This window comes from Felis catus, chromosome C1 (genome assembly GCF_018350175.1).
Source record: "Felis catus isolate Fca126 chromosome C1, F.catus_Fca126_mat1.0, whole genome shotgun sequence".
NCBI classification, from domain to species: Eukaryota; Metazoa; Chordata; class Mammalia; order Carnivora; family Felidae; genus Felis; species Felis catus.
In genome coordinates, this window is record NC_058375.1 from 116,832,374 (window position 1) to 116,846,130 (window position 13,757).

At 48.0% G+C, this 13,757-nt stretch overlaps 1 protein-coding gene across 32 annotated transcripts in view; it reads left to right on the forward strand.

Annotated features, from left to right (window-relative positions):
* The window catches only part of CLASP1 (cytoplasmic linker associated protein 1), a 272,813-nt gene that overhangs the window by 92,723 nt on the left and 166,333 nt on the right, over window positions 1-13,757 (forward strand). For all 32 annotated transcript variants that reach the window (XM_019837951.3, XM_019837954.3, XM_019837945.3 and 29 more), the window contains exons 4-7: window positions 1,147-1,250; window positions 2,115-2,206; window positions 4,338-4,413; window positions 9,665-9,762. In XM_019837951.3, coding sequence (XP_019693510.1) covers window positions 1,147-1,250; window positions 2,115-2,206; window positions 4,338-4,413; window positions 9,665-9,762 — 370 coding nt within the window. The remainder of the gene's footprint in view (window positions 1-1,146; window positions 1,251-2,114; window positions 2,207-4,337; window positions 4,414-9,664; window positions 9,763-13,757) is intronic.

The window sequence follows — 13,757 nt, forward strand, 5'->3', positions numbered from 1 at the left end:
CCTCTGGGATTTCATGGTAGTATAAGCACCAAGCAGCTCTGTTTGTACACACATTTCCTTATAGAACTTCTCCCTTTCAGTTGCTGCATGTGTATTTGTTATTATTATTATTACTATTTTTTTTTTTTTGCTAACTTCCTGGTCAGCATGCTCTTTCAGACAAGGTCAAGAACTCTTTCCCACTCTGGCACTAACTGTCCATCTGTAAATAAAAACTTCCCTTTTATTTATTTATTTGTTTGTTTTTAAAAAACTTTTTTTTTTTAAATGTTTGTTTTTGAGAGAGAGAGAGAGAAACAGAGCCCGAGCAGAGGAGGGGCAGAGAGAGAAGGAGACATAGAATCCAAAGCAGGCTCCACGTTCTGAACTGTCAGCACAGAGCCCGACGAGGCTTAAACTGTGAAATCATGACCTGAGCCAAAGTCAGACGCTTAACTGACGGACCCACCCAGGCACCCCAAAACCTCCCTTACTTTTAGACATTTCCTATTTGATAGCATTATATTTTCCTCCTAAATTAATTATTCAGGGATAGCTCTCGTAAAAGAAAAGTTTATGGGAGAAGCAGAGTAAGCCGATTTCTGTTAGGTGAATGCTCTTGGAGTGCTAGCAGGTGGCCCGCACCTGGGTGTGTGGAGGATGGGTGGGGACCTTGACTCTCTCTAGAGCACGTGCATGTACCTTATGTAGAATTCACAAGTGTAGATGAAAGAAGGATGGAGTCTTGAGTGCCCGCTCCTTTTACCTCCGGTGAATATGCTGGACCCCCTCCTTTACCTAGATTTCCATTTGTGTTGACTCTTTCCTGCCAGGATCTGCCACTGACATCCGTTTTAATTTTTTGCCAGCTTAAAAATGTGTTGATAGCTAGCTGGAGGAGGGTGGGCTAAGGAAGAAGACTGGTGTAGGATGTCCGAGCAAAGGACTTCCGGATTCTCAGACCAGCTCCTGTGGATTTTAGTGAGGAAAGTAGAACCGCGCGGATCTGTGGGTTTAGATTGGCGCACATCATTTAGGCCAGGATTTTGTCTTCCTGGGGATCGAAATACCCAGTTGGTGACTGCAGGACCTGACCTCCCCCCCCTTCCTCCCCCCGCCCCGCCCCCACAGGCTTTCATTTGATGAATTTGCATTTTGATTTTTCAGTGTTGCCAAGTTTAATAGACAGACTGGGAGATGCTAAAGACTCTGTGCGAGAGCAAGACCAGACTCTGCTGCTGAAGATCATGGATCAAGCTGCTAATCCCCAGGTAGGGCGGGGAGGTGCGTCTGCCTCACTCAGCATCCCTGGTGACTCCATATAAAAAGAATTTCTTTCAAAGCTGTCGTGTTTCACGTGAAAAATTCCGTAGCATTTAAGATGCACCCCCATGCCCCCATACAGGATGGTTAAATAAGTAATAAGTAGCAAAGGGTATACTTTGAATAAATTAGTGGACTTAACATGAGTCTCGAGTGCTTGGTTGAATCCATTAGATTCTTGAGCTCGTGTGTGTAACTGACTCGGTTTCTCTGAAAAGAGGCGGTTGTGGTGTCTGGAGGGTCAGGAGCCCTGGCTGGAGCCCTCATTCCCATCTGCTAGTGAGCTGGGGCTGCGGGGACAGGTGGACAGAGAGACACAGCCCTGCCTTCCAGGCTTCCGTTGTGTCATGTTCAGGGGGTGGGGTGGGGCGGGGTGGTGGAGGGATCAGAAAAAGCCATCCAGGTTGGGTAGAACCCAGAATGTGTTACGAGGTGAGTGGATGTGTGGCTTGCAGATACAGCGGGGACCGCTGTTGTGGACCGGGAGAATGGTAGGAGTATGTGATCTTTTGCATGCCACCCAAACCTCTCTCAGCTTTCGTTTCCTCACCCACGAAACGGGGGCTGGTTACACCTTTCTTTCAGAGCTTTTGGGATAATCACATGCAGTTATATAAAGGAATGTGTTTGGAAAAGCTGTGTGTTGACATACGAATATAAGTCACTATTTTTCAGTGTGCTCTGGAGAGGATGAAATGGGTGACTCGAGGCTGGGCTGACTTGGCACCTGCTGAGAGGTCCCTCTCCTGTTGGCCCTGTATTAAATGAAGGCTCCTCCTCTCCTCTCCTCTTCTGTCCTTTGTCGCCTACAGTATGTGTGGGACCGGATGCTGGGAGGCTTCAAGCACAAGAATTTCCGGACTCGGGAAGGCACCTGCCTCTGCCTTGTTGCCACACTCAATGCGTAAGTCTGGGTGGGGCCTAAGGGTTTCCCTGGTCAAGCATGTTTATTTTCGTTTTATTTTTTTTTAAGCTTATTTATTTATTTTTAGAGAGAGAGAGAGAGAGAGGGAGGAGGGGGGAGAGAGGGAGAGAGAGAATCCCACGCGGGCTCTGCACCATCAGCATGGAGCTTGAACCATGTGGTCGTGAGACCACAAGATCATGACCTGAGCTGAAGTTGAGTCGGACGCTTAACCGACTGAGCCACCCAGGCGCCCCAGGTGCCCCAGGATTTTTATTTTTAACTTTGTGTTTTGAGGTAACTATAGGGTTCAGGAGGTTGCAGAGAAACATCCTGGGAAGTTCCGTGGACCCCTCCCCATAGTCCTTCAGTGTTAACATCTTACATCTTGTATAGCACAGTGCCAGCACCTGGAAACCAATCGATGCAGTGCACAGGGCTCCTACAGATTCCTCTGGTTACACACAGGCATGGTGGGTGCCGACCTGTCCCTTTCTGTCACGTGTGTAGCTCTGGGGAGCCAGCCCTCCAGCAAGGTACAGACCTGCACAGCACCCCAGGCTCCCTCACGCTAGCCACCCCCGGCAACCACTAATCTGTTCGCCATCTCTGTGATTGTGTCGCGTCAAGAGTGTTATACAAATGGAATCATACAGAATGAGAATGTAACCCTTTGAGATTGACTTCTTCCACTGAACATAATTCCTTTGAGGTTGCGTATGGGGCAGTTCCTTTCTTTTTATCGCCCAGCAGAATTCCACGCTACAGACTTAGCCACTCGCGTCACCATTCACTTGTTGAAGGCTATTTGAATAGTTTCTGCTTTCTGGCTAGTACAAATACAGGTGCTGTGAGCGTGTACGTACACGTCCCGCCACCAATATAAGCTTTCCTTTCTCTTGGATCGGTGTCCAAGAGGGCCATTGCTGGGTCGTTTGGTAGGTTTAATTTTAAGGAAGCTGCCAGACTTTTTTTAGTTTTAAAAGGAACTGCCACACTGTTTTCCAGAGTCGTCTGTACCATTTTACATCCCCACCAGCCAGTGTATGAACGATTTAGTTTCTTCGTATCTCTGTTAGCAGTGAATGTTCTCATTGTTTTTTATCTGACCCATGTTCTTAGGTGTATGGTGATATCTCATCGTAGTCTTAGTTTGGGCTTTCCTAACGACGAGTGACATGGAATATTTTTTCATGTGCTTATTTGTAGGAGAGGCAAAGATTTTTAAAACAGAAAAGTTACGTGTCACTCCTTCTGATTATAAAAGTGACACTGTATATGTCCGAAAACGTGCATCAGGAAGAAAATAATGATTACATACCTTTCTGCCACCTTCGTGCAGTCACTGTCACCTCGTGGCGCAGTGTAGTCCAGCCTGTAAAGTTATATTATTTTCAAAAACAAAACTGGGATGCCATCTATGTCACCTCGTAAAATTTTCCCCGTCTCATTAGCCTTTTCAGTGCCGTTAAGTTTGCCCAAACGTGTCTGGAGTTTTTAAAAAAAAAGCATTTCTTGGTTTGGATCACAGTAATTTCACTTCTGAGAACGTGCCCTAAGGAAGACATGAGCTTACCAGAGAGTTGTATTCGCAAGGGCTATTTGGGGCCGTGTCTGTGACAGTGGAAAGCGGTCAGGGCCTTCAGTGCTGCCCAGCTGGGCGGTGTTCAGCTGGAACCCTCCGCGGCCACTGTGTCTTTCCATCCAGCGGTCATGAACCGAACGTCAGCCTGGGCAGGTGGAGAGTTAAATGAGGACCCTCTAGGGACTTGCGGTTTCGTTGAGAACACGGAGTTGGGCAGAATAGGAAGTGCGTGATAGGATAATAACGCAGGGCAGCCGTGTGGGAGGCAGGCAGCGCTGTGGGAAAGGCTGGCAGCCAGATCGGGGAGAGCCCTGAGTGCCAGGGAGAAGGCGCGTCAGCGGGCAGCACGGACGGCTTTGAACTCTGTGCAGAGGAGGCCTTTGTGGTGCGCCCCGATTTTGGAACCAGGTGGGCGGAAGATTGGAAGATGGGAAGGAGGGAGAGCCTAGGTGTGAGGGGGCGACAGGGCCCTGGGGAGGGAGAGGGAGGGGGGAGCGTTTCTTCCCTTTGTTCTCACCAGCAGTAAAACACTCCTTTTGTTTTCAGCTCTGGAGCACACACTTTAACACTAAGCAAGATCGTGCCACATATATGTAACTTACTTGGAGACCCCAACAGCCAGGTGAGTATATTTTGGTGAGGAAGAAGTATCCTGCTTACAGACCATCAGGATGCATTTCGGGGTCCTGTGTATACCTGGTAGGCGGGTGGGACTTCATTCCTGTTTGTAATGCTCTGATTATCGTTCCAGATACTAGCATTAGAGCCCGTTAGCATTAATAAGGTATCACTGGTGAACGTGGTGGCCCCTCTGCCCTGTTCTGTGTGTGGCTGAGGCCTCACTACCTGTGAAGTGACGTCCTCTGTGCCGGCCTCCAAGATAAGGTTGCTGGAGTCACTCCCTCTCCAGCCAAGAGGGGGTGAGCTCGGGGGAGAGCGATCAGTGCCGACTGAAGTCAGATAGGGATTGACTCTTGGGGGAAGGGGGATTAGATGGAAAGGGCCTGAGCAGTGTGTTCTGAGGGGATGGAAACTTCCCTGTATTTTGTGTGGGTGGTGACCCCTTTGGTATATGTAGCTGCAAATTCCTTGACCCCGGACAAACTCTGGATGGTGTGTTTTATGTAAATCTTCCATAAATTCAAAAACCAAACACCAGAGCACCACCTCGTTTGTGTAAGGGAGGGAGAAGAGCCGGCAATCTGGGCAGTCACCAGGCAGGTCCCAGAACTTTCCAAGCCTGGGCTTCAGAAGTGCCAGTTTTCCCACCAGTCAGTTCTGTTTGTCACCGAGAGTCCTTTGTGTTACATTAGTTCTCTCGTACGGGCTCATCGGAAAAACACCTCAATAGATAAAGGGGCCGAAAATTGCAACAGTAGTTCACCAAAGAAATACACGTGGTAAGCAGGCCTCTCATTTTAGGCTGTGACTGGTGATCGCTGACGTGCCCCCCAGAGAGGTCGTGCCAGCTTGTCCTCCACCTCCCACCCCACCCCTGCTCCAGCCCCCTCCCGCTCTTCTGGCTTTGCCTTTTCTCACCTCCAGGCCTTCACTCCGCCGCGCAGCGCTGCTTCCTTCCGTTCGGGTGCCCAGCCCCTCCTCTGGGCGTGTGTGCTGACCGCTCCCCCCGCCCCCACCTGCTTTCCTCTTGCCACTCCCTCCTTTGTCCAGCTTCACTGAAAGTATATGACACTGGAAGTGGGATTTTTGGATTTTTTTTTTTTTAATGTTTATTTTGAGAGAGAGAGAGAGAAGGCATGCAAGCAGTGGAGGGGCAGAGAGAGAGAGAGAGAGAGAGAGAGAGAGAATCCCAAGCAGGCTCCACCCCATCAGCACAGAGTTCATCTGGGGAATTGAACTCAGGAACCTGTGAGATGGTGACCCGGGCCGAAATCAGGAGTCAGTTGCTTCACACGCTGAGCCACCCAGGCGCCCCTGGGATTTTTAGATGTTTTAATTTACTGAATTATGCTTTCTGTTTCAACATTAATTTGAAAAGAAACTTAAAAAAAAGTTCTAAGTACCAAAATGGGTTATTTTGTCTTTTCCGTCTTTTTGGTTTTCTTTCCATTTTTGTTTCCTGTGGGGAGAAAAGTCCATCATTGATCACTGCTATCACACGGTATCCTTTAGTCCAGCAGAAAAGCCAGCCTGGCTGGCGGAATTTCCTTGTTCCTAACTCAGGCGCTGCCACTGGCCACACGGGTGACGTGGAATATGCACGCTGGGCCTCCGGGACACCCGGCCCTGGGGCAGAATGAGGTTGGCGCTCAGCGGGCAGGTTTCGGCAGTCTGCCTCAGAGCCAGATAGAGCCAGAGTGCTGAAACCACACTCAGGTGACCAACTGCAGCCTCACGTCTACCTTGGCAATGACCATCTGCACCCGTATGCCTGCGCCCACAGACACGCACGGTCCACGTCTCCCAGAACCCTCCCGCCAGGAGACTTTAACCACCCGCTTCTCTGCACCGCCGCACTCCATCAGTCCTGCTCCTGGGGTGTGGGAGTATGCTGCAGGTGCCTGTGTTCTTGCCCTTACTTTAACCTTCACATCGGTCTTTCCTGCTGTGGGCCCCGCAGGTCGCCCGCCTCCCCTGTGTCCCAGTAAGCAGTGGCCCAGTGAGGGAGGTCATAGATCTGAAAGACCTCAGATTCCATAAAGCATTCAGCGTGGGCCTGCCAGGTGGCGTTTAATATATGGGGCTCTTGGAGTCCCAGCGGCCCCAGATGTCGGGGTTCCTTTTTTCTGGTGAGCCTGAGGGTGGGCAGAAGCCGTAGGGGACCCATTCGCTTGCATGTACAAGTGAGCACTACATTGTGCCTTCATCCTGAGCGAGTTACTTCTACAGAACTTGCTTCTCGTTTGGAGTACAGTACTTTGTAGTGCCAAAGAAAACGTGTGCCTCTGTATCTCTTGCATCCGGGGTGCTTCAGACCCTCAAATGCTGTCTGACCCTGTAGCTTTGTGGGCCTGAGGAATGATGGTTTCAAAGGCTTAGGATGTTGGTTTCCAACATGTAGATAGCTCCACTTCCACTAGCCATTGTGTTGAGTGTTTTGTACACACAGAGTGTAGGTCACAGACTGCTGGCCTGAAACCGAATTGCATTCTAACAGACTGGCATACCTGTTTTAGCTTTATGTTTAGCGTTTTAGTGTTTTTTTTTCTTAAACGTTTGTTTTTGAGAGAGGGAGAGGGCGCACACACGTGACTAGGGAAGAGGCAGCGAGAGAGGAAGACAGAGGAGCCAAAGCAGGCTCCACACTGTCAGCACAGAGCCCGACACGGTGCCCGAACTCACAAACCGTGCCATCACGACCTGAGCCAAAGTCGGGCGCTTAACCAGCTGAGCCACCCAGGCGCCCCTAGAGTCTTGGTGTTTTTACATTTGTCGTATTTCCGACTTCCCTTGAGAGATGAGGAGATGTGACAGAGCTGCCTTGTATTCCTCCAAGGCTGGGTGATGGCAGCCTGTGTGCCCGACCCTCCATATTCCCTTCTCTCTTTGCCAGTGGGGCCCCGGCCGGTGCCATTTGTCGTTACACACCCACCCTGCTGTGCTCGGTTATGGTGCTCGCTGCCTGGGCCATGGAGGCACTTTAGCTGGGCATCTAGCAGGCACTCAAATTTGTTGAGTGAGTTTGTTACTTCCTGTGGCCTTCAAAGCAGCCTTCAGCTCACAGAGGAGGACTTTGGGACTAAAATAGTTTACATATTTTATGCAGGATGACTCAGCCCCTAAAAGGCCAAGCAGGTACCCAGATCTACGTTGACTCTCAGGCTAGTATTTCCACTAAATCTGTTGATGGTCCAGACTTTCTAAGTAGGACAAGATCTTGCTTGCTCATTAAGGTGATTGGCTGTGAACAAATGCCATCGTTAGAAAGTGAGCCAAGCGATGTGCTTACTAGTGATCCTCAGGACACAGTGGCATTAACTATTTGTGTGATACATACGTGTCTCCATATAAAACTGCTGCCTGACATCAGAAGGTATTTCTTTTCCCAAATAAACTGATAATCTGTTTTAGTCAGCTTGGGCCGCCATAACAAAATACCATGGACCCGGTGGCCTGCACAGAAATTTATTTCTCACAGTTCTGAAGGCCGGTAGTTGGAGATCAGGGTGCCAGCGTGGTCTGGTTCTGGTGAGGGGCCTCTTCCGGGTGTGCAGACTCCTCCCCCCTGTGTGCTCACCTGACCTCTTTGTACACGAGTGGAGAGTGGAGCCAGCTCGTGGATGTCTTTTCTTACGAAGACACCAATGCTGTTGTGCCAGGGCCCTACTCTTAGGACTTCATTTAACCTTAATTATTCTCTTACATAGGTTCTGTCTCTAAGTGCAGACATACTGAGGGTCGGGGCTTCAGCATACAGTGGTGGGGTGGGGGGTGGGGGACACAGACGTTCGGTCCATAGCGTGAGGTTTCCCTTTTCCACCATAAAGGGAAAAGTTCTCAGTGAGGTTCCCTGTCCTGTAACACTGTTCAGGAGTAGTGTGCAGGATCGAGGACTGTACATTGTTCTTTGTGTCCCTACTTCCTTCCTCTGTCTTTTCTTTGTTATTTTGATTTTCATTGCTTGAGACCCAGTCCAAAATCATGTTGCTCCCCTGTCTGGGCCTGCTGGAGTAAGGACACATCTCCCCTCCTCCCTAACCCTCACAGGTTGGCCTTGGTTCCAGGGCACAGCATACTAAAAATTTTTTCCCCATGTTTTTATTTGCAAAATGTTCAATCTAAAGAAAAATGGTAGGGCCAGTAGTAACCTCCGTATTTACCAGTTAACGTTGGTTTTCTCTCTCTCCATGTGCGTACACACACCCACACGCAGAAATGCACTCTTTTTTTCTTGAGCCATTTGAAAGTATCTTACACGTGTGATAGTTTGACGCTGAGATACTTCAGTGGGTATCTCTCAATAGCAAGGGTATTTTGTCGTGCAACGGCCTGCTATTTTCTCATTCAAGAAATTTCAACATTGCTACAGTGATCATGTTTGACGGACAGACAGACCACATTCAAATTTCCCTGTTTCTGTTTGTTTTCAATCTGTTCTGTTTCTTAAGCCTTGCTTATTGCTGCTTTCTGAGTTCATGTTTGTGTTTGGCCAGCCACTCACCTGCTCTTCCTGAAGCACGTGCCCTGCATCTCTGCTCTCATACCTTTGCACACAGGCTGTACCTTGTTTGGAACCTGTCTCATTCCGTCTTTGCCTGGTAAAGCGCTGGTCCCCAAGCACATTTTAAGTGGTTCCTTCCTCTTCCAGGAAATGTTTCTTGGTATCTTCTGTGTGCTTGCTCCCTTCCCTAAACTGTGGGAGCTCTTTGTACTCTTATATAATGTTCACGGTATCGTGCTCCGTATTAAATATAGAATTTATGGGCTCCCCCCGACCCCCCAGCCCCTATCTCCTTTCAGGACTGTTAGCTTCTTGAATACAGGGCTCTGTGTAGACTTTACTACCCATTTTTGTTGCTCACTAAGTATTTATTTTATTGAGTTAAATCTAGAATGCTTTTTACATGGTATTTTGTTTTTTGCATAATTCACTTATTTGTAGTGTTTTCTGTTTGGGGAGGATGGTCTGAAAATTCTGGTTTCCTGACATCATCTGAAAGAATTGAAAGAACAAAGGGATGTGGACTTTACATGTCTACCGGGATGGGACCTGAATTTACTCACTGGAATTGTACAGCGACGCCAGCCTGTCAAACATGGCTCTGTCTAGTCAAATGTCTATAAGGGATTGTATCACAGTCACCTTGGTAGATCGGTGATACACTCGGGGTGGTGTATAGTCTGTTGCGTCCCAGCAGCGAGTGCTGTGGATTGACACAGAGCAGCTGTAAGATCTCTTCTTTTACATCTAGGTTCGAGATGCAGCAATAAACAGCTTAGTGGAAATTTACAGACATGTAGGAGAACGTGTGAGGGCAGATCTCAGTAAAAAAGGATTACCACAGTCCCGGTGAGTTCAGACTTTTTTCCTTTCTTCTGCTCGTCTTCCCCTATTCTTTTTTTCAGTTAACATCTTGGTTTGCACTACTTAATTTGTTGTAATTTTATGCAAAGAATATATGGTTGGAGGATTGGTGGTTGGGGATCTTGTCCAGATCCTGTGTCCTGGCCCCTCCCATTCTACTTCTTCAAAAGGAGGATTATCACCCAGACACCTAGCCATGTTTCGTGCTGCGTGTTGATTTTAGAAGTATATTTAAAATCGAGTGGTGTTGAAAAATTCACCATTCTTGTGGTTCCTGTAGTTCTATATCTTGTATGCACAAAGCACCTCACGGACTAGGTGCTTAAAATATATTTGTTTGAATTAATGAAGCCTTTCCAGAATGAGTCCGGATAGAAATAGAGAAGTAATTCTTTGAAATGGTAGTATTCTGTCAATCTCAGTACATCAAGACCAATGCAAGGAGCTCAGCCTCTCATCAGGTCCAAGACAGCCTGAGTCCATAGATGTCTCTGTTGTAGTCAAAATTGTAAAAAATAATGAACAACTGGATATCCATAATTTTAAGTGTGATGGACAAACCTTCAACTTTTTGGTGCCCCGTTACTTTAAGTAAGAGAGTAATGCGTGAGTCCTGGGAAGCTGGACGTGGCCTCGGCTTATGGAGTAGCTTATCCGAGCCTGTCACTGCGTCCCTGGAGATACCAAAAGCCCAGAAACGTGAAGTGTCTTGGGAGAGTACACAGAAGCCCTGTCTCCTGACTCCCCTTTTAATTTTCTATACCCTGTTTCACAAGAGGTTAGAGAGTCTTGGGAGTCCAAATATGGAATGGGACTTTGAAATATACAGGAGTCCTTTGTCTTGATGTCCCTTGATTGGATGTGATGGAAGTGGACCTTTTTTCCCTAAAGTAGGAGTTCCATGAGCTGTCAAGTGGGGCTCTACTCTGTTGTCGTGAGTCCTGTCTGACCCCAGGTTGCTCACCATGGCACCTGAGCTGCGTGCAAGATAATTAGGTGGGGATAAAACTATTTTCATGTTTTTGTATAACATGTTAGCTGTGAGAATAGACTTTTTTGTTACTGTGTTTTATGAACCTCAGCTTTCTGGTCTTTCCATATATGGGAGAACACTTAGGAGAAAGACGAACCCAAAGATTGAAGCACTGCACAGTGTCCCAGGGAAAATTGGAGGGCCCGGGTGAGCAGGGAGAGCAGGGCTGGAGGGAGAGGGCTTCTTACTGAAGCCCTGACGTCAGCATCACCGTTGGGAGACAGGCTATGAGCACTGAAGCCCTTCCCTGCTCTCCAGGGATGGCTTCACCAGGCTATGTAGCTTGTGGTGGCCCCAGGCCACGAGCACGCCATCTCACCCAGTGGGACTTCCTGCATCCTGTCTGAAGGCTGCTCCTGGGTCCGGGAGGTGACAAGGGAACACGGAGCTCTCGAGAGGCAAAGGTGCAAAGGAGACTACTGTCCTTGGGGAGGCCTTCTCGCAAGGCTGGCTTTGGGCTGGCACCTGGCAGCTACGATCTGGGGGGCTTCCCACCGTTCCCAAAGAGTGGGCAAGAGTGGGTCACTGTGCCCCAGCAGTGGGTGTTACGCCGAACACCTGCTTTCCTTCTGGGTGTCCGGCATTTTGGTAAGTGCTACGCAGGGGGTGTCTGTGTGACCAGCCCGGCAGAGAGCGGGGAGACAGCACGGCACACACGTCGTCACAGCTCGCTGCTGGGGTATTAAGCACATCTTCTGTGACTCCCCTCCACTGGGAGGGGCTCTAGGAAGCTTGTGCCTGGTTTCCTCCAGACCTCACCCCACATACCTTCTCCCGTTGCTGGTTTCTCAGAGAGTCCTTAAGTATGGTAGTGATTGCTCTGAGTGTGACTGTGTGCCGAGTCCTGAGTCCTTCCAGTCCGTCATTAAACCTGGGGCTGGTCTTGGCGACCCTAACACAGAGAGCGATTTAGGTAAGGTTCTAGGGGCATTTAATGCCAGCCAGAGCTGGAGCTAGAACCTTTTTGTCCAGACTCCCAGTACTGGTTTTTTTCCACTACCACCCTCCTTTTTTTTTTTTTTTTTTTTTTTTTTTTTAATATTGAAAAGCTACATACAGAAGAGCTTGGGCCTCCGAATGAGAATGAGGTTTTCCGATATTTCATGTGACCTAAATTCCTACAAATTGTAGACCACACGGAGAGGGCAGTCCTAGGGAAACGGGCCCACATCCTTCACGGCTGTCGTTGTAAAACTGGTGGGCACAGTGCCTGGAGAGGGAGGCTGTTGGTGCTTCAACGGCATCATTCCAGTGAAAGAAGCCAAAACTTCATGTTTCTTTGTATTGATTACAAGACCCTTCACTAGCACTGTGACGGTCCGAGGCCCTGGCTGCCACCTTTATTTCGATTTTGCCGGTGATACGTACAAATGGAATGAAATTCCGCTTTTTTAAAGAATCGTCCGGTTGTTCAGAAAATTCATTGTCTGCTATATGTGGCTCCAAGTGGCTGACGGGAGTACTTGAACGTTCTAGACTTCTGGTACATCGTTTACATACACCTATTTTGCTGTTACGTGAGCATCGTTGATTTTCAGCCTAGCAAGATGCCACAGGACTAATAAAATATTGTGGGATGTGCGCAGTGCTTTCTGACACTTGGATTTAATCCTGAAGTAGAAATGCTGTACTCTGAAGGGTTTGTCCATTGAGTAAGTGTTGTATTTGAGAAGATTAATTCAATCTCTGAGAAATACATGATGAAACAGATGCCTTCACATCAGCTGAGTGACTTAAACGATAAGAGCCATAATGTGCTTTGAGGTGTGGTTTTTTTTTTTTTTTCCATTTCACAGCTGGGCAGACGCTTGGCCTTTCGTCAGCTTCACGTTGGGGGGACTGGACCTTCGCTTTTGGGTCACGTATTCAGTTATGATTTGGGTCTCGTTATCTATCTGGTGGCTAAAATCACATGGAACCAGATAATGTGGAGATAGTCAACAACATCTGCACATTAGAAGGTCTCAGCATAGTTGAGTTTGGTCAGTATACCACTTTACAGTCTTACACACACTGTCTTCGCAGTTCGTGCACATGGTGTGGTCGGAAAGTAACGTGATGAATTTCTGCCTGACTTTGTAAGATGCCATGTTGTCGTGCAGTATTTGTGAGACGTGTGGCACACCTGTAGTTCCTTGTGGCTTACTTTCCTAGACACAGGCTTTTAGCCCACTTTGACATTCACTGTCACCCCATGGCACATTCCAGAAAATATCTTTATCCACCATGACAGATTTTAGTTCACGAAGTTTATGGTGTTAAATTGCTTCTGAGACCGTCATTTGGGAACCAGACTCCTCAAACAGTAGCTGCTTTAAACCTGAAGGTCCTTTAATTCGTAGATGGAGCTGTGGCCTGGTCCTCTGATGCATTTGTTAGCACTGGCCTCGCACACCTATAGTTTTGCATGGCTCTGTCAGTGTATTTGTTGTGCTACCTCAACTTAAAAAATTTATGAACATCCACTAGTCATTACTAATAGTTGTGTCACTAAGGGAAGAATTGAAACTTATTTTTAAGGTGCTTGTGTAAGCTTTAGCGGTATAGAGAGGGCCCAAGGCAAAAGCAGAGGAGAAATGTGTTCTGTGATGTTCCTTCATTTTTTAACTTTTATCTTATATGCGAGGCATTTACACAGAGTTGACTCAATTTATAAGATACACGGAAGAAAGGCAGTCCCTTACCCTTCTGCCATCTCCCCCCAGAGGCAAACACTGGGTGCTGACTGCCCTGTCTCTGTGGTTGTAAGTACCGTGCACGTGTTGTCCTATGTGGTTTCTGTCGCTGTAAGAATTGTACTTTGCATGACGGAGGATGAATTTCAGCTCCTCCTGACCATGCCAAGCCACTTGACATCTCCTTGTCCACCAGTTGTAGCTATGTTTTACTTGTGGTTATGACAGCATTTTGTTTATATTATGACCGTGTGTGCTATTTACAGCCCACT